At 39.8% G+C, this 25,181-nt stretch overlaps 1 protein-coding gene across 1 annotated transcript in view; it reads right to left on the bottom strand.

The window, feature by feature from the left end:
• cfap299 (cilia and flagella associated protein 299) overlaps positions 1 to 25,181 on the bottom strand; it is a 66,940-nt gene that overhangs the window by 32,527 nt on the left and 9,232 nt on the right. Inside the window, exon 3 of the mRNA XM_076731916.1 lies at positions 18,810 to 18,900. Within this exon, the coding sequence (XP_076588031.1) occupies positions 18,810 to 18,900 (91 nt within the window). The remainder of the gene's footprint in view (positions 1 to 18,809; positions 18,901 to 25,181) is intronic.

Raw genomic sequence — 25,181 nt, 5'->3', positions numbered from 1 at the left:
GAAAAAAAATGGTTAAGGCCAGAGACATATCATGGTTTTGGTTACCAAAAGTACTTGGTTAATGGTTAGGGAACCATGATTGTGGTTTAAAGAAGAACATCTCGGTTATGGATAGGGAAGGAACCCTGTCATGGTTAAAAGAAACCAACATCTGAAACAGAATGCGAATAGTGGTTTTCCACATCATGTTGTTGACCAATCCACCCACCTCCTGGCCAAGAGGTTTTGTGGTTCTAGAGCAATGTTATCCTACGTTCACCTTTGTTTGTGAAAGTCATAAGCACATGGCCACTAGAGGGCCTTCTCATGTTAGCTTAAATTTAAGTCATTTTATTCATTTGAACAACCAATGCTGCCATTTTTCTCACCAATACAATGATTATTTCACATATCAGGGCTGGAACAATATGCTTACCTCCAATTGGACACCATCACAGTACGTGGGGTCCCATTCAATATGTATTACAATTCGATATTACAAGTTATTGCAATTTCTGTTTGCCTTTTTAACACTATATCACCAGTCACATTTCCAATGACAACGCACATCACATGTCAGTCTTTGTTTCATTTCAGCAGCATCACTGCTATACTTCATGTTAAAGTGATAAATAAAATACAAATTTAAGTAAACTGCTACATTTAGCTGTTCATCATGGCAGTGCCATAAGAAAATAATGTCAAAAAGCTCATTTCAGCAGAGCATATGAAATATATGCCTGTAAGCACACATGGCCTTTAATATTAAGCATGTTAATTAAAATAGAGAGTTTGTTAAGATAATATTTTTGCAGTCATGATGCTAATTTCTGCTAGTGTGCTAATGGTAATCTCCATTGCATGTTAGCATTGAGCTAATGGACTAAAAGCCAGCTATTTATGTATTAAATTCATTCAGGAATCAAAATATTGGTTAAAAAAAAAAAAAATCTTTTCAAGATACTGAAGTGACTTATTTCCCCCCAATCTCTACCTTTTTATATATGTATTTTACAGACGTAATTTTTTTCGAATAGTCATACAGAGTTTTTGTCAGTTCTGGAGGGAACTGACAAACAACTTCCTCTGTTGTTTGGATGTGAGGTCCTTTGAGGTAAAGTGTTCTAAAGCACTTCATTTCTTTTATTTGCCAGTTTCTTTTTTTGCAGGATGAACTTCTGAAAACTTTTTTGTTGCCATGTATCCCCCTCAAAAAAATCTAGATGGCAACAGAATCAAAATCCAGCATACGTAATAAACCATACATAATACAGTGTGTGCCTCGACATAAGTTAATGCATCTGATATATCCCAAAGGCATGTCAGTGGCCTGTCCCTTTAAAACAACGTTAAACCACTGAGTAACATTAATAAGTGAACAAGGCAAATGTGTCCTGCTAGTGAAGCCACAGTATCCCAAAGCCTCAGTTTCAGCTAATCTGAAAGTATGCTGAGTGTCCTTATGTGGGGAACAATGAGGGTGTGTGGTGGGAAGAGGAGGAAATCTTACACATACCAAGCAGCCGTGCAAAATTAACTGAAGTGTGTTTTTAAGAGTGGGAGGGAACCAAAATAAATCTTGAAAGACCTGACTATCATGCTCCTTGTCTGACTCTTATCCAAGTTTAGCCACGCACACAACTAGAGGTTAATTCTTTTGACCTGAGACAAACTCTTTCCACGTTATTAGCCATTTCTGCCGTTGACAGAAGCTTTCAAAGCCTGTTCGTTACAGACCAAACATGTCAGAGAAAGTACCAAGAATGCCAACCATCTCAATGAGGCAGCAGCCTCCTGTTTGGTGGTCGAGATGAGTGAGCTGTTCACAGGACTGTGAGTAACAATCAGAGGCAATTGCTCAGTTTCTTTTGGCTTGTGCTTGATAGAAGTACAATCACCCATAAATAAAAATAATTCCATCACTAATCATACATGTTCTGAGTTGTTTATGCAGTTTTTACATCAACATTCAACAGTGGAAGTTTTACAAAGCATTCACTGTTAGATTTTTAATTTCCAGTTAACTCCTTATTTCATGGTTGGGATGAGAAACACTAAGAAAACCTAAAATTAGGATATTTTTGAGCAGGAGTTGATCAAATACTTATACTACAAAATGCAATTCAGTATAGCGAGCGTTCTAATGCACAGTATTTGTTTGGACAGCCAACGAAATCATGTTTGGCCCAAATCTAAAATGTATTTATTTTTTGTTTTACTGTATTTGTTACTTCCCAAAGTGAGATGCAGTGATACATTTAACCAAAAGAATTTATTGGATAACTAGCTTTGATTCTGTTAATAAACATGACTACTTGCATAGTTTGGGCACATCCAATAAATCCTACAAATCAACTGCAATGTACAGTCAAGCTGTACATAGGTTATTATTTGCTTTCATACCCAACACATAATGTGAGTTCTAATATTTCAAGCGGTCAAAAAATGTTGTCTTTTCCACAAAGGCTCACAGATGTATTTAGTTTTAAGTATCCCTGTGTATTTGGTTTGTGCTTTCAAAATGTGTATACAAAATAACGCAAACAATTGTATTAGCGCAAAATCCACCTACTCACTTAAAGTTGAAAGAAACAAAAATAAATGGGAAATCTGATTATAACGTAAAAATATTTTGTGTGTGATTAAAGGTGCTTTTAGAAGACAAAACTTTACAAACTACTGACTGCATCTTGTCCATTCACTTCCATTTACTTAAATCACAGTCATCTACAGGCAGCCAGTGACAGCTGCTCAAGACAGACCACTGGAGAGGGGAACCACTGGAGCACTGGGGTTAAACACCTTGCTCAAGGGCACCTTGGTACTAATCAAAAGGTGCCCTTGAGCACTGGCCATAGACTTCGCCCACATAGCCTTTTGCAGGGTTTAAAACTGATGATCTCGTGGTCACAAGTGCATAGCTAACCTTTAGGCTACTGCCGTAGTTATTGCTCAGCACCTTTTTATGCAAGGATCTGTGTTTATTTAGAGAAGTGGTTGTTAGTTGTGTTTACTCTGGGCGAAGGTTAAAACGTTACATGCCTGGATGAACTCACTCTTAACACAGGCTCAAGTTCCAGCGCAAACATTTCCGTAATATTGTCAGGCTCTCAGAACCGAAAACCAATCAGTGTTTAGAAATTCAGATGACTTGTTTATATTATGAGTAGTAAACACCGAGGTGAAAGCTGTAAATCTAAACATGATACCCAACAGCTGAAGCTTTAAAACAGGCTCAAAATGTTCACAAATATGTTTCAAATTAAATGGAGGGGCAGTTTCAAAGCATAATCTCCACATTTGTTTGATTAGCAAGTTTAAAAAAGAAAAAAAAGTACAAAGGTAGTTTCACACAATTTGTTTTCCCATAATTCACCATTATCCCCACATTTTCTTAAGATTTACCTTTATGCGGTTACTGCAGCTCCATCGATGTATTAGAAAGTGTGTTTCAGAGAAGGAGTGCATTTTTAGCTACTGTGGCATAGGAGTACATTGTTCACAGATGTACCATCAATTTCTAACACTGGTGAGACCAGATGCAGCCTTTTATGTATCAGATTCTACATTTGAAGGTATAAATTTGTTGCAAATATGTCTGTTTGTCCATAAAAGGTACAGTCTGGCATCATGCACTGCACTGCACTGAAAAAGGCTCATTTGACCTCTTGTTATTGGAAAGTGGAAACAACTTATCATGTATTTTTGGGATATGGGGAAACTTTTTTTTCCCCAAATTTGATTTGATTTTATTACAAAAAAGAAAAAAAGAAAATAAACACTTCATTGTATTCTACTGCAGCCACTGATGGGGAATTATTTAACTATTTAATAGAATATTATAATGTTTTTCATGTCACATCACAAAGACATCAAGAAGCAATTTCAGGTGATTTTTTTTTTTTTTCAGATATGAGTCATAAATAAGTGAGGCTTGGTCGAGTGTGTTGAGCTGGCACAGCTAATGTTCAGTGATAATGGAGTCCAGTGCCACAGAGCTCACGGCTCACACCTGTGGAACTTCAGAGATGGCTGTACTGCAGTGACCACCGCACTGTGACACAAAACAGAGCCCCTCCCCTCCTTGTAATTTGAAAGTTATTTTACAAACCATTATCGTAAATTTCTCTTTGTGAGCTCTTTCTTTAGTATCATTTTATGATCCGTCAGTTGGCCCTGAGGGGGGAGGAAAAGGCGGTGGGCTGAACTTGCCCTGTGTGGGTTAAGTGGCAGCTCAATGTGTCATGGGAAAGAAAACATGCCCCCTGCGGCTGGCCTGTTTAAGGTATCCTTTCAAAAGGTTATCGTCTCACTTTAATGCCAACATCACAGGCTGGTCTGGCCCCGAGCTACTCACAAACAGGAAGTCTCTGCTAATCCTGGTCTTCCCTAATGACGCAGAGGAATTCTCAATATTCCCATTGTCTTCCTGGCTGCATTTCCTTGAAGTGTTCAACTGCATTGTTTGCCTCTGATTCTTAGAAGTATGAATTGGGACAACTGGGATTTCTGAAATCCGTATTGATTGTGAAGGCTGATGACTCTGATGCTGTCGGCAGTGTTGTGTTGGATTTGGACTAATAAAGTTTCATTTTCTGTGTACATAGGGCTCTTGTTTCAGCTGTTCAGTCATTGTGGCTTTAGTTGCTCCTGCTAAGTCGTCAGTTCTTCTGTTTATTCCAAACAAACCGCTTCTGCTGTCACTAAAACATCATTTCCAGTACAGAAGAGGTTTTTCCACGATACTGAATGTTCAGAGCAGCAACTGTAAGCTTTCAGCGGCTTAGTGTAGGATTGTTGGATTGCATTGTTTTGCATCAATCAGTGTAATTATTGATGGAAATGTAACTGTATGATAACTTAAGTCCGTGCAGAAGAAGTATTGTGCCACTGCCTGGTGTGCTCTGAATGCTGATGCACAGATTAAAGCCCGGCCTGTCATGGGTATAGTCCAGTCCAGCTCAGCTCCTATCAGCATTATTCCAAAGCACTCAGGCATGACATCTGCCAAGAGGCCTGCTGCAGGGATTGGCCTCATCACCAGGAACATGTCCAAGTCAAATATTGTTGCCCTCGCACATTGTGGGGCAGCACGCTGTCACAGCTCCCCTTTAACCAGGAGATGATGTTTATGACAGTGCTTGGAAAATTAATGGCGCTGTTTCCATACAGGAGGAAAAAAAAAAAAAAAAAAAAAACGTGGGAGGTACAGCATACCACACACACTCATGCATTTGGATGTGGTGGTGAGGGGAAGGTGGGGTCAGGGCTCTTGTTTTTTTTTTTTGGTTTTGTTTTTTTTCATACACCACTTCTTGTCCAGTGTGTCATTGGCAGCAGAGATACGTCCGACACCATGCTTCAAAAAAGTAGGATCAAAGTGGATGACATAAGCCAGCAGAGCCTTCAGAGGAATAAGATAAATGTACAGAGTGGAGTCTTTATCAAAGGCCTGCCTGTTTTAAGATCCTGATTAAAGCTTGCAGAGCTCCCCCTCCCCCCTTCCCAGTGGAAATAGGTGTTCAAACATGATTCTGTTTTAGTTGGCCTGCAGCTCTGCTGAGAAGCTCCCCCTTTGGGCTTGCCATGAGACTCCTGCAATCGCCGGCTGTCACACTGCAGCACAAGGAATTCACAGTGTTTTTACTGTGTTTTTCAAACCATGAAATTCACTTCAGTTCAGCGCTGCAAGAGGAAAAGAATAATAGAGACTGTGATTTCGTTTGATCTCTGCTCTCTGTGGCTCTGAAATAACTAAAAAGGGGGCTTGTGGTTTAAGACAACTCTAACACTGTCCAAAGCAATAAGAGGCATGCTACATGTCTGGTAGTGCAAGCATGTTTATCTATTTCACCCTTTTCCTGGTCTGTGCTGTCTGTTATCATACGGTTCTCTGCTAAGACAAGATGAGTAGATTTTGTTTTGTTTTTTTGTAAAAGGGGATAAGATAAATGAGAGGGGTGTCCATATTACAACCAGGCCACCGCTGTGATATCAGCTGAGCCAGATGGTGGCTGGAAATACGTAGCTGATAAATAAAGTGGAGCTGTAAGTGCCAAGAGGGAAGGATGGAAGGTAAATATCAGCCTTCAGCTAAATACTGGGCAATTCTAGCTGCGGTTTAGAGGTTTATCTACTGTACCAGCCACTTTGGTAGGTAACTAAAGAAAATAGTTAAAGCAGGTGGTGAGTTCTGGCCAGGCACTGTGGTAACTGTGAGTAAATGTTAGCTTGGATATGTGTGTGTGTGATTTGGAGTGCAGACAAAAAATGTGCTGTAGTAAGCTCCTGAAGTAAACAGTATTATTTAGTAATTTGTGAGACCAGCGGCTTCTGTGCTGGACTTAAAAGAGATTTCAATATCAAAGGCAAGTGATGGTTTGATATATTCTTCCTCGGGTTTTCTGATGATGAGTGTGGATTTCTTGAGGCAGATGTTCTTTTCTCATTTGTTCAGTCTAAGTACAGCTGCTAATATCCAAGTTCTTCCCTTATTTATTCCAACCAAACCAGTTACTGCAGCCAGAAAATGGAGCACTTCCTGTTTGAGGATTCTTCCCAGGAAGGATCTTTGGCATATTTAGAACAACATGTAAACAAAACGTAAAAGCATCTGGCCATGTGTTATTGACACAGCTAACCAAAATAATGGGAGAGCAAAGTGGAGAGAAATTAGACATCAGTTTTGGAATTAGGCTGCTTTTCCTGAGTGAGTTACCATAGAGCTGTCTACCTGACTGGTGCTGCCAAATATGAGACCCAAACCTCAGCCAGGACCTGAGGCTTTTTTGTTTTTGAATCCATCCAATGCATTGCCAACACCTCGTCTCACTCCCTGTTCTCCTTTGACACTGCATATCTGCTTTCAACCAATGACACACAAGAAAGCAAAGGACTAGCACGGTCAGAGACAGAGACAAATTTATTAATAAATTACATTTAAAAATAACCAACTGGGCCATTCTGCTAGCCTGCTACTTTACTGCTTTAAATAATAAAGTACGTCTCCCTCTTCTTCTCTAAACAAAGACTGAAATGAAAAAATATAACCATTGAAAAACAAGAAAACAACTAAACCAGGACTGAAAAGCAACGGAATGGCCTAAGTAACAGAACTCTATGCCAACATGAAATGTTTTGCTCAGAAAATGTTCCACGAATCACTGGGCAAAGAGAAAAATTCCTAAAATGCAACAAGGAAATTTGCACCTGAGTGTGAGACTATCCAACTATTAAGTCATTCACAGCTCCGCTGAAGCATTCAGAATACACAACAAACAAGTCTTCAGAGCTCGCTATCTGACACAAGATAAATAGGTTACACATTGCTTTTCTGACAAATATGGGTGGGCACATTTTCACTCTTGTTTGCCTTCCAATAAAGCTCATTAAAGTAAAATCAGTTTCAACACCTGTATGTGATATGTAGGAGTGTCAGGTCAATTCTCAAGAGGATACAAAGGTTTTGATAATAACTGTTGACCAGTCCCACACATCAGTGTAGAGGAATTTTGGCTCATTCATTGTTACAAAATTGCTTCAACTCAGTGATGTTGGTGGGCTTCCTTGCATGAACTACTCTCTTCAGGTCCTTCCACAACATTTCTATTGGATTAAGGTCTGGGCTTTGGCTCAGCCATTCCAAAATGTCACCTTTTCTCTACTTTAACCATCTACGGTAGACTGGCTTGTGTGTTTAGGGTCATGCTGCATGACCTACCTTTTGTTGAGCTTCAGTTTATGAACGGATACCCTGACATTGTCCTGTAGAAATTGCTGGCACAATCCAAAATTCATAGGTGTGTCCATGATTGCAAGCCAACCAGTTCCCACGGAAGCAAAGCAGCCCCAAACCATGACGCTGCCACCACAGTACTTCACAGTTGGGATTAGGTTCTTATGATGGAGCGCAGTCTTTGGTTTTCACCAAACACAATGCTTCTAATTTAAACATCTGTCGACAGATCAGTCTTCCAATAGCCCTCCAGTTCGGCCACATGGTCGTAACAAATTTTAGATGGGCAGCAGTGTTCTCTTTGCCATCCTGCCATATATACCATTCTTCCTCAGTGTTTGTCTGATAGTTGACTCATGAATATTGTCATTGCCCAATGCAAGAAAAGCCTGCAGACCCCCACATGGTAGCCTGGGGTTCTTTGTGACCTTCTGGAGTATTACATGCTTTTCTCTTGGAGTGATTTTTGTTGGACAATCACTTAAGAGTGGTGTTGAATTTCTTCCATATGTACACTATCTGCCTGACCAGATTCTTACTCACGATTTGTAACCTTCCTCCATCCTGGTGACTTTCAAAAACCTTTTGTTTGTGCACATCAGAAATCTCCTTCATTGAAGTATGACACACTACCACACACCTGACTTTGATAGCAAAAACCCAGGTTTATATTGTTGTGACTACAATTACCCCTTTAAATGAACTGATAATACTAGAGGTCCACATATCTTTCACAAAAGAGATTTTAATGTTGGATAATTAATAAGTGAATAAGTATATTTGTATTATTTGTTGGGTCCTCTGTAAGATTGAAGGTTTTAGAACTTGAATTAGGATTTGATCACATTTTAGTTGGCATTTATGCAGAAATAGAGAAAACATCTAGAGGGTTCACAAACTTTCTAGTACTATACTGTACTGTGCTGTACCTGAATAAGTTAACTTAATGGAAACAGGCACCAAAATTGAATATATTTTATTTAATAGCAGGTAACTCCAAATCCAAATCCATTGTATTTGTTAATAGACTCAAACCATCTGCATTTCTCTCTGGCAAGAACCTCATACATGTGTTAATATGCATTACAATGACGTGAAAATATGCTGAGAATTTGGCCTGTTTAAATTTCTGAAGCTTGAAAGTTAAACCATGAGCTCAAATCTTAGGCATTTCAGTGGGACTGCGTGTAGGAAACAAAGAGATACGCTGACATTGACCTGATGAGAAACTGTCCATCAATAGCAGCTGGTCTCTCAGGATACAAATCAAAAACACAAACTCCTGGACTTGCTCGCAGACGGCAGGGAGGGATGAGACTGTTATTGGGCTGAGGACAAGGTGAGAAGGTACAGGGGCTGAAGCCTGGACGCCTCTGGAAGACATGTGCACTGCTGAAAGTAGGAGAGATGCTGTCCAGTATTTACTCAGGTGGAATAATACACAGCCAAAGCAGTCCAGTGTGTAGTGATAAAACAAAGAAGATTCTGAAGAATGTGCTCCATATGTTGCTAAGAGCAGATAAGTACTTGCTGAATTCCCAGATTGGGTATCAATGTTTTGACCATAAATGGATTCCATCATTGCTCAGGGGGCTACCTTGTTAGCCAAAATGATTACCTAGTGAACCTTAGTAGCGCTTAAAGAATATCCTCATAGCCAAGTGTGAAGGAGTTTGCATACCAAGGCTGAATTTTTCACCTTTAAGGAGAAAGGAAACCACATGGAGCATTTCACAGGCTGAGAAATGGAACTGCAGAATGGCTTCAAGATCTACTTTTGGAGCAAGGACGGCCAGTTTGACACATTCCTATAGGCTGGAAGCTCAGAGTATTTTGATCGAGTTGTTCCTGAACAGCAGCCAGCAGACACTGCACATTTAAAATTTGGTGGTAAAACAGACCTTTCCTGCATTGTTTGAATAGTTTAGATTTAAATTTACCCAATGAGGACTCAGTTGATGATTTGTGCTCTCTCTTGTCCTTCAGATCAGTTATATTTTATATATCCTCGTCTTTGAAATGAATACAGTAGTTACAAATTGCTTTAAAGATAAATCTGACACACACTGCACCTGTAGCCTCAGAGGAGTCTCACAAGTTGATTTCAGACTTTGAGTAACCATTGGCTTCCCTCCCCGACAGGAGGCCAGGAGGAAGATAGGTCTAGCCACAAACTGGAACAGTCTAATCACTATCTTGGAGGAAAAAAGGATGATGTAAGAAGAACCGGACACAGAAGAAATGTAAGCAAAGGCAGCAATGTGTGACTGCACTGGCTGCAAAGATGAAACCATATTTTTTGTTATTTTAGAATGTGGGGCTGGAAATGACTTAGAGAAGAAGTTAATAGACGGAGGGCATTCATTCTATGTAAGATGTTTTTTGAATGTTTTCATCCTTTACTGTTGATTTGAAAGGTATTTTAGTGAGTCCATTTGCTGGTGCAGCAGATTTATTATAGGACCTGCTAAACAAAGTGTTGGTTTTGAGCCTAAGGAGTCACCGCAACACCGCCTTCTCATGGCAGGTGCACATTCCTCCAGGGACAAGCCAGAAACCTTTACGGTTGTATTTAACACAGATGTTCAACCCTCCCCAACATACAACTAGCACAAGCACCGTGTGTCTTCCTAATACATGCATGGGAGTTAGAGTAAAAACATGGTAAGGTTCATGAAACCGTGAAAAGTGCAAATGAAAGGAATGCAAAAGATAATATGGCTGTAAATAATGATTACTTACAGGAAGAATGATTTCAACATCAGAGTATTAGTATCTCAGACAGGGAGACGCCTGTGACCTTGACATGTCAAGGGAAAACATTCAGGCCAAACTGAACTCTGCAAAGTAGTTTTGACAAGAGACTGCATATTATAGGCCTGCTGCCATCTTCAAGTTTTTAAAATGACTAAACCTGTATTATCAGTCATACTTAGAGATAAGCCCTGTCTGCTCTGACTGAAATGGCTTAATGTCAAACTTTCCTTATCTACCTTTCCAAGTATAAAATCAAGAGCAAAATACAAACTCTCTCCTGAACACACATTAAGTAAGTGATTAGCGGGTAAAATGATGAAGTGTCTTGGAGGATTTATAAATCAGCAAACCCACATGCCTTCTCCCTGCTACTGTCGACGAGCAATGATTTCATGTTGTTATGATGCACCTTCTAAAAAGCTGCTGCAGCTTCCCATGATTTGGCAGCTCTCCTGTATCAAGGTTGTCTCTTTGGTAGTAGATGTGTGAACTCGTGTCAAATAGGATGCACTGCTAAAATAACTTCCTTACATGACAGTCTGAAGAGACAATACCATACGGGCTAAATGTGCAACAAAAAGAAACAAATAAATCATAATTCATTTTGTCACTAGGCCTTCTTTTGTTTCCATTATTCTCTGCCTGCTTTGGGGGTAGATAATAAATTTCAGCACTACTTAGCAGGTGACAGTATTGATGTAAGCTGCTTACATCAGTCACCTACCAAACACCACGTAAAAATGAGTCAAAGGTTTGTCTTTATGAGATGTATATTCAAAAACTCACAGTTGTAAAATAACCTGGAAAATCAGTACTTTAACCTATCTTTCTTCAAAACAGGTTATGGGAAGCCCAAGGTTACAGGAAGTTAAATTGTTGCAGTGGAAAAGGACTATAAGGATGTCGAGTTCCTGTGTGTCTACAGTCTTTGTTGCCTGTGATTTAAGAGATATTAATCTGAGAAAAAGCACAAGAGACTGCCTTAATGCCAAAAGAAAGGAAAGTAATCCCCTCAATAGTCTGTTTCGCAATAAATTTTCAACTATGTCCAAAATGAGAGCTCGTACAGACTGGTGACAAAGACCAGTCGCAGTCTATCCAGACTCCCAGATGGCCTCAACCTAATGCAAGACTTCCTTTGATACCAAGTAGACGGCTTTATACAATTCCCCATCTTCTCAGTGGCAAATCAAGCTGAAGGATGTTTTGATGGTTTGGCAGTCCACAGCTCAAATGCATTCCCAATGTATTTGAAAAATCCACTAAATGCACTGAGTTAAAAAAAAAATCCTGAGAGATTAGATTAAGTGTATCCATTTTCATTTGCTCTGAAAATGGTCCAGGGGCCACATTTTTGGGGCAATGTCTCAGGACAATAGCAGCTGTTCACAGGAGGGAGGGGCACAGAAGAAATCATTACAGTGGGGCTCATCCAGGCTTCCAGTGGCAAAACAGCGAGGTGAGTAGTCCCACTCGCATTCTGGGATACGTCTGGTATATTATTTGACGTTTGATTTCATGGGTAAACAAACCTTTCATCCGCTCTGAAACGCTTCCAAATGGCCCACGGCATGTTCTTGCTGCATTTGGCTATTGTAACTTCAAGTCCAACTACTTATGCTTTCATTAGAGAAAATAGTGCATGTCAAAGCTCTGCTAGTGATATGAACAGCATCTCAGAGAGGAAACCCTGTCTCAATAATTCAAATATATAAGATAACTAATTCAGATTAATAGCAGTCTATTATTATCTTTCGGTTGCCATGTATTAAGGGCTCTAAAAGATAATTGTATATAACATGAGGGCGGTTTAATCTTTCCTTTCCTCATACCATTCCAAATCCCTCAGTGGCAGATATGGTGCATTGAGAGACGGGGCACAGCTGCCATGTTGGCTGTGTGGACTAACATAACACATAATGCTTTGGCTATCCATTTTCTTTTTATAGACTAAGACACTAGCCATGAAATCCACATCTTGTAATCAGCCAAAAGTAATATTTCACAAATAAAGGTTATGGTTTTCCTCAAGCTCTGCAACTGTGAGAAAGTGCAGCCCAAGTATTACATTTAAAAGCTCAGAGAAAAGTGGCTCACATGACTCACATGAATCAAGGGCCAAAATAACAGAAACACAGAGTTGGTTTTATGTCATTCAAGGTATAATCATGTAGTTTTTTTTTTCTGTGTCTGTATCAGTTATAGTCAACTCTTAGGACTAAACAAGAAAACAGATGCTGACTGGGTGATTCTCAAATATCACAATGCTTGCTTCTTCAGACAAAAAGTCCTTTTTGTCCATTTGATAGATGGTTGCAAACTGTTGGGCCCTTATCCCCACCTCTCCACAACTCTGTGACACCATTCAAGTCAAGGTCATACGATAGCCCTGCAGGACTCATTCCTTTCTAAAGGCTGTCCACCTTGGTCCTGCTGCTTTGAAATCAAACTTGCCATTGTTATTTTTACTGCCCATGACAAGGACAAAGGGACTGGGCAGCGGGGACACACACACAGCTTGTAATGCAATAGCGCTGGGAATTCCTCTTTAATTTCAATGCTATACTTGATCTCTGGGCTGCATGACTGACCACCTTATTATCTATAGCGACAGGAGCTTATCAATACAGAACTCACTGGGTCCACAGACCAAAGACAAACACTTCCTTTATGCAGGATGTCCCCTCTGGGCATGAGACACACAGCGTAGGCCAACCAGCTAAATTCCACAACTGAAAGGGTGGGAGACTGAAAATCATTTCTGAATGATCTCAGTCAAATTAGTCGAACAAAATAGTAAAATCAAGGATGAAAAAATTCACTCCTTCTAGAGAGCCTTCTTCACTGTCTGGGAAAAAAAAAAAAAAGTATTCGTATTGAACTAAATTTATTTAAATGACAGTAAGTTTAAATGACAGTAAGTTGAGTATTTTTAACAGTTCAAGAATAAGTTAAGTTGAAATAAATCCCCCACATACATCAGAGACAAAACAAAGCAAATTTCACCAGGATGATTTTAATCCTTTACAACCAATTATTTTTTATTATTTTCTTCTTGCTCACAAAGTTCGACAGATTGAATTCGAGCACCCTTGGTTTGCTCTTGGTTACCGACGCAACAAACTGACTCCTGTAACAGCTCTGCTGCTGCTTGGGAATGAGCTGAGAGCAAACACACTCATTCACTCACTATGGCAAGGCACTTAGCAAGGGACGCTGTGTTAATGAAGTTCCCTCTTGTTACTGAGTGAGTGATGGCTTTAATGATAACATAAGAAACATATTTATTAGCCTCTTGAGGGCAGTGAATGTTTACTTTCAGGGTTCATTGTGTTCTTTAGTCATTTGAAAAGTCATTGGTAACTAAATAAAAGTGATTAAACAATGTTTGATAAGTACATTATCATCATCAATCATCATGTGTGCCAAGTCACTTCTTTGTAGTGCTCCTTGAACAACCAAGTGTTATTCACTGTTGATGAAATTATACCATCTCATACTCTCAGATTAATGTAATTCATTACATTGGTTAAAGGAATGTGGTTTTCAAATGATCTTGTTCAATGTGGTATTTTCTTCACCTTCTGCACTTTAGAGATTTTGAACACTGAATCCATGAAGCAAATTTTAATCCAATTCACTGAATTCAAATTTGGAGCAAAACTGAGGGTGAAAGCTAAATGTTATCACCCCAAATGTCCTGTATAGTGGTACATTGCACAATGCAGCGCTACATGTAATGTCTACCAGTGTCCAAGTGTCCAAAAATTTTGCTGCATGGCATGACAACAAAGCCATGCCAGAATATGATGTCATAGTCACAGCACTTAAAAACCAGTCCAGTCCAGTTGTGATGCATTAACTGGGCATATTCATTTATATACAAAAAAATAAAATAAAATAAAATAAAATAAAACTAATCAAACTAAATTTAAGTGTGAGGTTCATCAGTAATGTTCATTTAAATGTCAGTCTCACACATTCAAATGAAACTTGCTGGACGGTTAGAAGGGTTACAAGTGAGGCTGCATTTTAAAACTATATCTTGATATTACAAGATGCCATTTATGGACATGTCTGCTATTTTCTCATGAACTACTGCACTCACTTGAAGAAGAATAAAATCTGGCACCCATATATGCAATGATAATCTGACACCGCATTGTAATCTGAGTTCAGATACCTTTCTCATTACATTTTATTTATTTAATCCATGCCATAGGCATGATCTCTGTGTGCATATCACTTTTGGCCAAAGAATCCAACAAGTGCCAGTAAATTGCGCTCACTGCGTCATGTATAACTGCTTTTGTCTGTGCCCATTCATTATTTCAACATTACTTTGATATGTTGCAATTTCACAATGACACCATCAGAGTCTCTCAACAAACAACTGAAAACAAACAGGGAGCCGGGTGGGTGGTGGCAACACACCTTCAGTTTCAGATGTGAGCCTCTCAACAATGGACACCCTCAGGCATCCTGTGCAGGTGTGACCTGGTTTTGATAAAAAACTTAACTTCTTACCCAGTGCAAATAAAGCCAAAGCTGCCCAGGTGCAGCTTTTGTTTGTGTGTGACTTTTGGCAGTGAAGCAGCTTTCGCAACAGGGCCGGGGAAGTAAAAGCACAATGAAGGCAGGGCACTGAAAGCTTTACAAGTTCAGCTGATCAGAGAGATAGCAGAGGGCTTCTTCTACAGACCAAAACTGAGTGTTTGGAAGAAAACTAGAAGTAGAGAAATGTATCAAAGTCACTATTTTGAATGCAAAATAGGCTTCCCTTTTCCAAGAATTCCTTTGCCTCTTGAGGGGGAAACGGGGGGGGGGGGGGGCAGGGAACACTCACAAAAGGAAGATGAGCTCTGTTCATCAAGAGTCATGTCTGCTATCAATCTTTTGTAATGCCGTGTGGGCCAGGACGGAAAAGACAGAATAACCTGACAAGTGTATTAACTGACAGGTGTAATTTCAACCTGACTTGAAAGGCTGAGCATGACATGAAAGGAGGACAAAAGAGTGACCCCTCTGATGAATGAGACAGAGGATGACAATGAAAATGTCATCCATTTTAAGGAGAGCCAATAACTCAGCTTTAAGCATTTTCTTTTCCTCGTCCATTGTGTGCCTGAAATGGATGATTTTCTGTGTTCCAACAGTCCTTCACAACAATGATGAAAGCCTTCATGATAAATTAAGCAGGAGATACTTGAGACACTGTCTGCAAACAATACAATAAAGACAGTGAAAAAAAAGAAAGTCTGATCAAGCAAATTAGGCCATTTGTGTTTGATTTAGATTCTAAATGAGCTTAAAACCTAATTATCATGTACCTCTGACCACGAAGGAAGACTGGCAGATATATTTTTACAAAATCGGTGGGTCTGTTCAGGTATCCATGACAGAATGACTTAAATGTCTAAATAACAATAATGTGCAAACGAAAAAGAGTGAAAAACATGTGTGGCCTGCTTTGCATTAGAGTGCAGGAAGAACATGCAGATATGAAATCCTGGAATGTGTTAGTGGGACTGACCCTCAGGTTTGAGAAGCGTGGCAGAGAGGAGCTTGAGTCATGTGTTTCAAAAGGCCCTCAGAAAGCCCAGAGTGAACAGTGTGAAAGATACCCTACGACGCTGGGTGGTCTTATTATTGAACCTTATCAAAGATTAACGTGGGTAATTTGACACTTCGATGAAGAGGATTTCAGAAAGCAAAGGGAGGAAATCCAAACCTAACGCAACTTCTTCATACTGCAGAATTGTTAGCAATTTTTAGCAGATGTCAGTATGAAAATAAAGCAGGTCTAACATGTATTAATAGCACATGGATCTATACATATATCAGAAAATTACAATTAAAATACTAAAAAACATACATATGGTGAAATATGAATTAAAAGTATGTATGAAAGAAGGTACAACGTGTTTTATTATATGCCCAAACGTGTGCAAATGATGTCTGGAATACATCTGTATAATGTAAATATACCAATGAGGTCAAGCCTCGTCAAACTGTGATTACCTGTTACTTAAACAGTTTCAAAGACCAGAGGTATTAGGCGCACAAATGTGGGTTCAATTTTAAACAGAGCGGGGCTTAAAAGAAAATAAACACCTTCCTGATCTGATTTTTCAGCAAAGGAAGCTCTTAAGAGATGAAAAATAAGAAGAGGTGGGAAAATATAATGTCAGCAAAACAATGTTGGGAATACACAACATGATATTTAGCTTGTTTTTGTTCTGGCTCTCCTTTCCGTATACAGGAAGAGACGTTTTAAATCACTTAATTTTTCACTGGAGGTTTCTTTGAAAGGAAAAAGCTGCACTTATATCTCTCAAATGGCTGAAGTTATGAAGGGCTGAAAGAAAGATGGAGGGGGGGCTTTGCATTTTACTGTTTACACAGTGAACATCCAGTGGGAAAACTTCTGGTGTTACTACCTCCACTCCACTCCATGCACTTCATGTGATCTCATAATCGCAAAGCCCACAGGGGCAGGTACATGGAGGTCAAACAAAGCTCCTTTTTTGCATGCCAGCATGTCATAAGTGAATCATTTGAAGTCTATCAACTCTCACACTCCCTGAAGAACAATGCTACATGTGCTAGGTAGAATCTCTCAAATGGTACATGTTCCATCCATCAAAGACTGCAAGTAGTGCCAGGGAAAGGTGTTAAAAGTTATGTTTGTAGGAAAAATAGCCAGCTTCATGGTCAGAGCTTAAAATCTGTCCCTGGTGTATCTCAGTTTAATTAAGCATGCAGGCTTTGCCCAGGAATCGAGAACACCTCACTGTAGGGCTCACTTAACAGCTAAGCTTGACTTTGACAAGACAGATATATAAGGAAGTTGGACAAGTCCAGAATGTGTTGAGCACCTCAATGAAGGAGCATTAGTTCTATTCCGAGACTGATCTGCCCTCTGATCTCATGCTCCATCTTACCCTCAATCTTGAACAAGACCTAAAGATAATTGAACTCCTTCACTTGGGGCAGCAACTCTCTCCCAAACCAAAGGAGCCATTTTCTGACCGCTTTCTGGCAGAGTACCTCAGGCTTAAGGAGGTGTGGACTTTCATTCCAACTGCTTCACACTCTGTTGCAAGCTGCCCCAGTGTGTGCTGGAGGTCACGGTCTGATGAAGCCAACCAGACTCTCTCTACTCATCAGCTGCACCTGGACATTGTGTCCATGGAAATCAGAATCAGAATCTGTGATTGCACCCACATGCAACTGCACATTTATGGGGAAAATGGACACAGCTCTCACTGCAGATAAACAAGGACCGGACAGCAAGTGGTAACTGTTCTGGCACTCCAGTGTTCCCACTGTACCTCCTACATTGTCGTAAGATTTATGCTAGTCCACAGAGTGAATGTAAACAGTCAACGGGCAAACTTCCATGTTCCAGGCAACATTAAAGAGGTGTGGCAACTAACACAGCCCAATACCATCCAGAGCATTCATCATTTTAGGCCAAATCTCATACGTCCCTGCCACCACACTGCAAAGCTTTCAGATAACCTCAGTGATCTCTGCCAGAGAGACTGGCAAGGGAGTCCTTATCTCTCATGACTCAGCCGGCATCTACTTGGCAACTCTGTGCATAGACGTGAGCCAAAATATATCTGGTTGGTATTGTGCTACCACTAGCACCACGGTACGACTCTTTCCTCACCCATAAGGTGGTGCTTCACATCCCAAAAGCCATTTTTTGTAGCCAAGGATGAGTTCACCAAGGCCCCCACTTACACCTGTCATTCTACTGTCAATACCTCTGACCCTTAGACCTCTTGCAGGTGATGAGATAAGTTATGAGTATAAAGGCTTGGATATAACCCAAAAGCAGTTCTGTTTCTACTACATTTGGTGTCTTCCAAAAGGCAGACATGTACACATTGAGCTACATGGTTTCTATTTATAATTTCAGGAATAAAATAAGTTCAAGCACTTAATCAGTATTAATACTATCTATGTCTTACATGACTGAGGTTATAAAGAATAATAACGAGTGCTAGTACTCAATAACTATTACCATTTGATTTTGAAAATAAGGCTGATATTGATACCAGGACTAATCATACAGTGAAGGTTATGAAAATTCAGAGTTGTTGTGTGAGGTTAAGTAGAAATAATAGGAAAATTGAGTCAGAAATGCTCCTCAGATTGGATGGAGAGGGGTGCACAACCGGTTCTCGCTGCATTTGGGGAGGGTCAGGGGGGCATTTCCAGTCAGCTTGACACAGTATGGATTTTGTTTCCATCCTAATGGAATTGCAGAAATATTTGAGGGGAATCCCATTACGTAGCAATTGGAGTGCTGTAATAATGTACTCACAGTCATTTTCCCACTGCGGTTGGCCTCCTCTCGCTCTGCCAGGGCTTTCAGGAAGTTATCTTTGAGTTCTTTTCCTGCACTTGCCAGTGTCCTGGAAAAGACAACACTCAAACGGTTTGAAATGTTTCTCTTAACCTGAAAAAAAAAGTCACATGAAGCCCCGAAGGTTCTTTATGGAAGCTTTTCACCCTTGAACACACTGTAGCTTCAGGGTACTCTAGCCCATCTCTGCTCAAACATTGATAATTAACTAATACTACTAATATTCTTTGCTGAAATGGACTGAGTAATTTTTTTTTTAATCTACTTTGACATTATAGGAGAGACATTGTACCTGATACCTTTCCATGTCCCTATGGCTTTCCTGAAGTACAAGTACATTTTCATTAATCAATTAATTTGTTAATCAATTGATGAATTAACATCCGAAATCAAATAGAAATTGTGTATGACATGCAGCTGAAGTCATGAGGTTGACCCAGCTTTTAGTATGCCAGTACAAAATGCTTCACCAAAGCAGCCAAGCTCCCACGACACTCCCAAATACTCCAAATACTCCAAATGCCATTTTTTGAGAGCAATTATCATAAATGTTGAAAAGCAAATGTTTTTACTCCGAAAGAAATCTAAAAACTAAAAAAAAAAAATGAAGAATGTCAGAATGTCACAGCTGCCTTTGCTAATTTCAGGATGCAGAGCAATATTAATCATATCAGAGTTTAATGACTTTATATAACACCGTGGCAGCTTTCTACACTTTGGCTGGCTTGTTTCCATGGAAACATGGTTTTGGCGCACACTAATGTATCCACACCTGAAACAACATTGGCACTAATATTTGAACAGTTAACACTGCAGTATGAGCAACAGAACTCTGGCATGCATCCAGAATTAACTGTGCAAAACATTCATCAGGTCCACACCGAGTTAACATCTTAAAGGCAGTAAACAGGTCATTGGTAACCTCTCAGTGGTGGTTTAGAATGCAGAAGAAGAAAAACAGTGGAGAACATGTTAAAAGGCCACCCTTCAAATCAAAGCTAGAGTACATAGACATAGAAATACATAGAACACCACTGACTTCGGCTATCTGAAATGATCATGTGCTTTGAATATTCTTCGTTTTACATTTGCAACATGGATGCCAAACTGACATGCTGGCTTAAAATGTGTACTGATGAGCATTAAGTGCCTTGCTCAAGAACCCTTTGACAACAAAATCACAGAAGCAGTACTTGCAGTAACAAAACAATACTCACTTTGATACCTTACTTTCAAAAACATGTTCTACAAAAGCCCTTTTTCCATTTAGACAGTTTAGAATTTAGAGAAGAATTTAATCTAAATAAAATGCAATTTGCAAAATTATGAACTCAATCAGGAAATATCTGATCAAAGACAAGTTAAACAAGATAATGAATCTGATCAGATATTGAATGTCACTTTTTGAGACTTGGGGCAGCTGTGATTCAGGAGGTAGAGCAGATTGTCCACTAATTAGTCTGCATGTAAAAGTGTCCTTGGGTAAGGCCTACACCCCAAATTGCTCCCAGCGGCTTTGCCATCAGTGTATGGACTTGTGTGTCAATGGGCGAATGCTGACGTGTTGTAAAGTGCTTTGAGTGGTTGGTAGGCTAGAGAAGCACTATATACAGTACATGCAGTCCATTTACCAATTACTTGCTGCCATGGACACACTTGCTCTGTACCAAAATAGTGTCGAGGTTCAATGCTTAGCCCTTCACAGAGGTTGTGAGAGGAAGTAATAATTCCAAACCTCCCTGCAAACACCTGTGAGTTTCAACCAGCAATCCCATAGTTATAAATCTGTTTCTTTCATCTTCATGTTACAGCGGAATATCCAAAAGTGCTGAATCCAGTTCTGTCTACTTCACCGTCCAAAGAGAAGACAAGTTCAGTTATATTCTACATTAATGGCTCCTCAAATCCACTTTCCATCCCCAAAGCACTTTAAAAAGCCACAACAAGCACAGACAAATGCCAAAGCCAATCTCTGCTCTTACCCCAGCTTAACATTACAGTAAGAGAGAACAGGATCTGAATGTTTCAATTTACTAGAATTTGGAAAAGGATTGTAATTTATACTCGTAGTTTGGCCCATGCCCCATAACGAAAGTCTTAGAGGAATCACACAGTGGTAAAAGTGCACAGACAGCACATATTTGGAGGCTGGAACCTCACTCCATCTTCTGAGTGAGTGAAGGATTGCTGCTGGGTCATGGGGGCCGAGGCCCCAAAGTAAACACAGGTGTTGAGGAGGCAAGTGACTGGGGTTACCCCATCCAGTAGCTAAAGCAACACACACAGTCACGGAGAGCGAATAATACTTCAGCAAAACATATGGACCGCTGCAAGTTTGAGTTTCCCGTCAATTAACAAATTTCTTATCAAGCCTCATTTAGGAGGGATAACAAGAATTTCACTATTAAATGACGGTTATTAGTGGCTAATGACGAGGTTCTAAGCTAACTGATCTAGCCATGTGTTTTAAGTGTCTTGTTTTTGGATCGTGGTCAAGGCAGGTGGATCCTGGGATTATTTGAAAAGAAGTGTGGAAGGGATGTGGACAGTCATCATCTGGCTTGTTGAGAAAAAAAAAAAAAAAAAGAAAAAAACATCTATCTAAGAGCATCTGTCCAAGAGATATTATTTTGTGCCAGTTTAAAAGGGCAAACACTACAAGACAACATAAATCTAAATTAAGGAGCTCTATTAGTGTCAGTGTGTCTGCTTCTTGCATACTTTGCTTTCCTGACTCCTGGTTTTCGAGACGCTGCTGGACTGGCTCCATTCGAATGAATGAGTGGGCTGCATGTTTTTGAATGGTATGACAAGTTGTTGAAAACTGACAAAGCAGCTTTGGAAATCTAAAGAGTCGTGAGGCACAAACATTTGGTGGAAAGCAGATCACTTGAGCAGTTATAAAAAAAATATTGCAAACCTAAAGCCAAGACCAAGAGCATTAGGTGTTAACATGCATCTTGAAATCAATGTCATCACCGAGCTGCAGAAAAAGATGCTAAGAGCCAATACCTTGTTACAATAGCTACTAACAGTAACTCAAAACAAATGCACTCCTCCGGTCAAGGTCAGTATGAGCTGCGACAACACTCGCTGTTGATTTAACAGTGTTTTCAGTCGGTCTCAATCAATGTGCCTCTTGGTTGTCCGGAAACTCCTGTTCACTGTGTTGTAAATTACAGTTTATGTAACGCTTTGTCCACCTCGGCTGGAGACGAACAGCTGTTACTGCACAGCAACTATCCTCCAAGTGTGTTTACACATGCATAAACATAGCATGACAGTGAAATGTACTCAGCCATACCAAAACGCAGGGGCCTTCATGCTGGACCTCCTGAACTGATGTTTTAACCTATTTATTCTCAGTAATATCTACATGATCTAACCCTATCGGGCATGTTATGGATTACACATGTTTTGTACTACTGTGTAAATTTAGGTGTATAATAATAAGCAAATGTCTGACAGTTTGCTGTGTAATGAGCAAGAAAATGTGACAAAGTAGATTATTCCATTATTCCATTCATGTTTGAATTTGTATCAAGTGTCATAGACGTACAACAATTCATCTCTTTGCTGGACAATTTCACGATCTGACTGCAGAGCTTACTTTGATCTGTACCAGGTTGTGCCCTCTTTCACACACACAAGTAATCCCAGAGTGTCATTAAAAAGCTGTTTGAGGAATAGGAGGGCATTCCTTCTTAATTTGTGGCTTTTGTTTTGCAAATAAATATTCAGCAACTGGACAAATAGTGTTTTCTGAGAGATTTTCATTTCATGACGGTTAACAGATGTCGTGCTTTGAAATCATTTCTTCTTTTATTCTCGAGACAGATTAACAGATTGAAGCTTTCATTAGCGTGCGGCTTTCGGCGGTATGGCAGATGGGAACTTTCAATAATACAGTGATTTCTTAAGAAACAACACATACTGTACCAGAATATTTTTCCTCAGAGTGCTTTGGAAAATGAATCTTATGGAAAATATTATTTTGGGCTGGTGAACGTCAAGGGAAATTCCACACAGCATGACAATTTACTTTATTTTGGGCTTTTTCTAAAATCCTCTGTCACCTCTGATTACAATGAGCCGAATGTATCAGTTACACATGTGCTACGCATGATATTCTACCTGAGCTTTCTTTGTGTATTGTGGCCACCTTGGCTTTTGGGGGTTGGGGTGGTTGCACATTGTGCATTGCCTGCCTGAGCAGTGCATTTGAATGTGGATCAAAGGGAGTCACTGTCATCTTTTTTTATACTGAGTTCTTACTGAAGCAAAATTAGATGTATTCCATTTAGGGAACATGCAATACAACTCCTCTATATTCAGTGATGGATACTGTAGTCCAAACACAGAGAGAAAGAAAGTAAGGTTCATGTTCTTAAGTGAAATCTGGTGTGTTGATTTGGATAGAGCTGCAGGAAACTTCAAAGTTTTTGGAAAAGAAAATCTACTCCAATAGAAGTCCTAAAATTAGAGAACAAGCTCTTGTCCCTGAATGTTAGTCTGTCGTGCACATGTTAACAGTGTGGGCTCTTCCTCATCAGTTTATTAGCTTACATTATAATGCAGAGCAACACATATGGGATCATTTAAAAGTATTTTTCAACTCATTTCAACTGCAGTGAAGAATGTCCTTAGCAATGAAATTCCGACATGTCTCTCTTATTTCTGGTTATATACCACTGGAACTACTCAGGAGTTGGAACTCAACTTTCTTTGACCAAAACTATGTATAGAGTCACACTTACACTCCAAAATCAATCAGAAAGTGGCAATACTTAAATGACATTTTAGAGACCTTGAGCTACAGACCATGCCTCAGGGGGAGCCTGGCAGGCCACTTACTCCAGCATACACATCCTCCATCTACAGCACATAGAAGTACAAAGAGGAAGATGACAGCTCGGCCTGTTAGCCTGATGAGAAGAGCTATATGATGTGGAAACCACTTCCTGCCCTTCATCAGGGGCACTGAGCTGCAGTGTACTGGTGTCAGTAAAAGCAAGGTGGTTTCTATCACATATGATCAAACATCAGAGACTTCGCGTCCGAGGGTGCAGGATGTGAGAGGTAAAAATGAAAAAGATCCCCAGTAAGTCAAAGTTACAGAGGGTCAGACAGTCATTAGGTCTAAAGGATTTAAAGAAGAGGAAATTACTGTAGAACTGGTTGGATCTAAAGGTGACATGTTGGCCAGAATCAACTTTTTATACAATTCATTCCGGAGTGTGCAGTTATATTATTTGGGTCTCTCTAAGCTCTTGCTGCACATTGTAAGAGAAGTGGGATGTTAAGTGAATTACAACAAACAAAGTTCAGCGTTATCATTTTTCTTCTGGTAGACATGCTGCAGAAGAAGGCCATGACATGTCATGGCACAGTACTTTTTGGCAAGGAAACATTGAGTGCCTTTTAATAGTTTTGCATGTAACAAAGCAGCATGAATAAATATGAGATCTTCAGCATCGTATCAGGGTTGATTCAGGCATATTTTAATGGGTTGGTATCAGCTAAAATGTAGAACATTCAAATCTGATCCTTCCTTACTAAACTCTACTGTGTGCTGTCCCCCTCAGCCTGCTGGTGCTGCAGCGCAGCACTCTACCACAGCATACAGTGCATGCATTTTGCTATAGCAGTGAAAATTGCCGGGTGAATGACTCTGAGCACTGACACTCAGTTTAGCAAAATAGAGATTCCCTATGGTACAGTGCTAACTCTCTGTTTCTCGTTAGCAGAGAGGAGTGCACAAAACATTCAGGTGGCATCTTGTCATTTTAGCCCGATGCTAGCTGTCACTTTCACTGGTTAAAATGATAAACTCCACCGGCAGCAGATCATATCAGCTTCACTAATGTTAATTCGAAGAATGACTTGATGGCAGGCCACAACGAAACTTCTATTAGTTAGAGAGCATGCTCATTTTCCCAAAATATAAAGAGGAGATGGTCCAGCCCGTCAGGTTTGCTCAATGTGTAAGTCAATGATGGGCTCAACCAAAACTCAAATCACGCTGAAATCACATTCTCACATTCTTAAAATATTGTCAAATAACATTTATCTAACATTAAAGCCAAAGCCAGAAGTCTCACATCCAAATCATCAGCAAGAATGCTGCATGCGCTTTTGTAGGGAAAAACTTTATTAACTTGTAGTCCTTTCACGATCTTGCAACTGGCTTGGGAAATCTGTGTGTGTCTTGACTATATTAGCAAGGATTAGGATTTGGATTAGCAGATTCAAAGGTAAGAATTCAAGTTTAACTTGAATCCAATTTACTCCTGCTATTAACACAATGTATGTGGATATCTTATCTCTACG

Source organism: Chaetodon auriga, chromosome 5 (assembly GCF_051107435.1).
Source record: "Chaetodon auriga isolate fChaAug3 chromosome 5, fChaAug3.hap1, whole genome shotgun sequence".
Classification (NCBI taxonomy): Eukaryota; Metazoa; Chordata; class Actinopteri; order Chaetodontiformes; family Chaetodontidae; genus Chaetodon; species Chaetodon auriga.
This window is presented reverse-complemented; position numbering and strand designations above follow the sequence as displayed.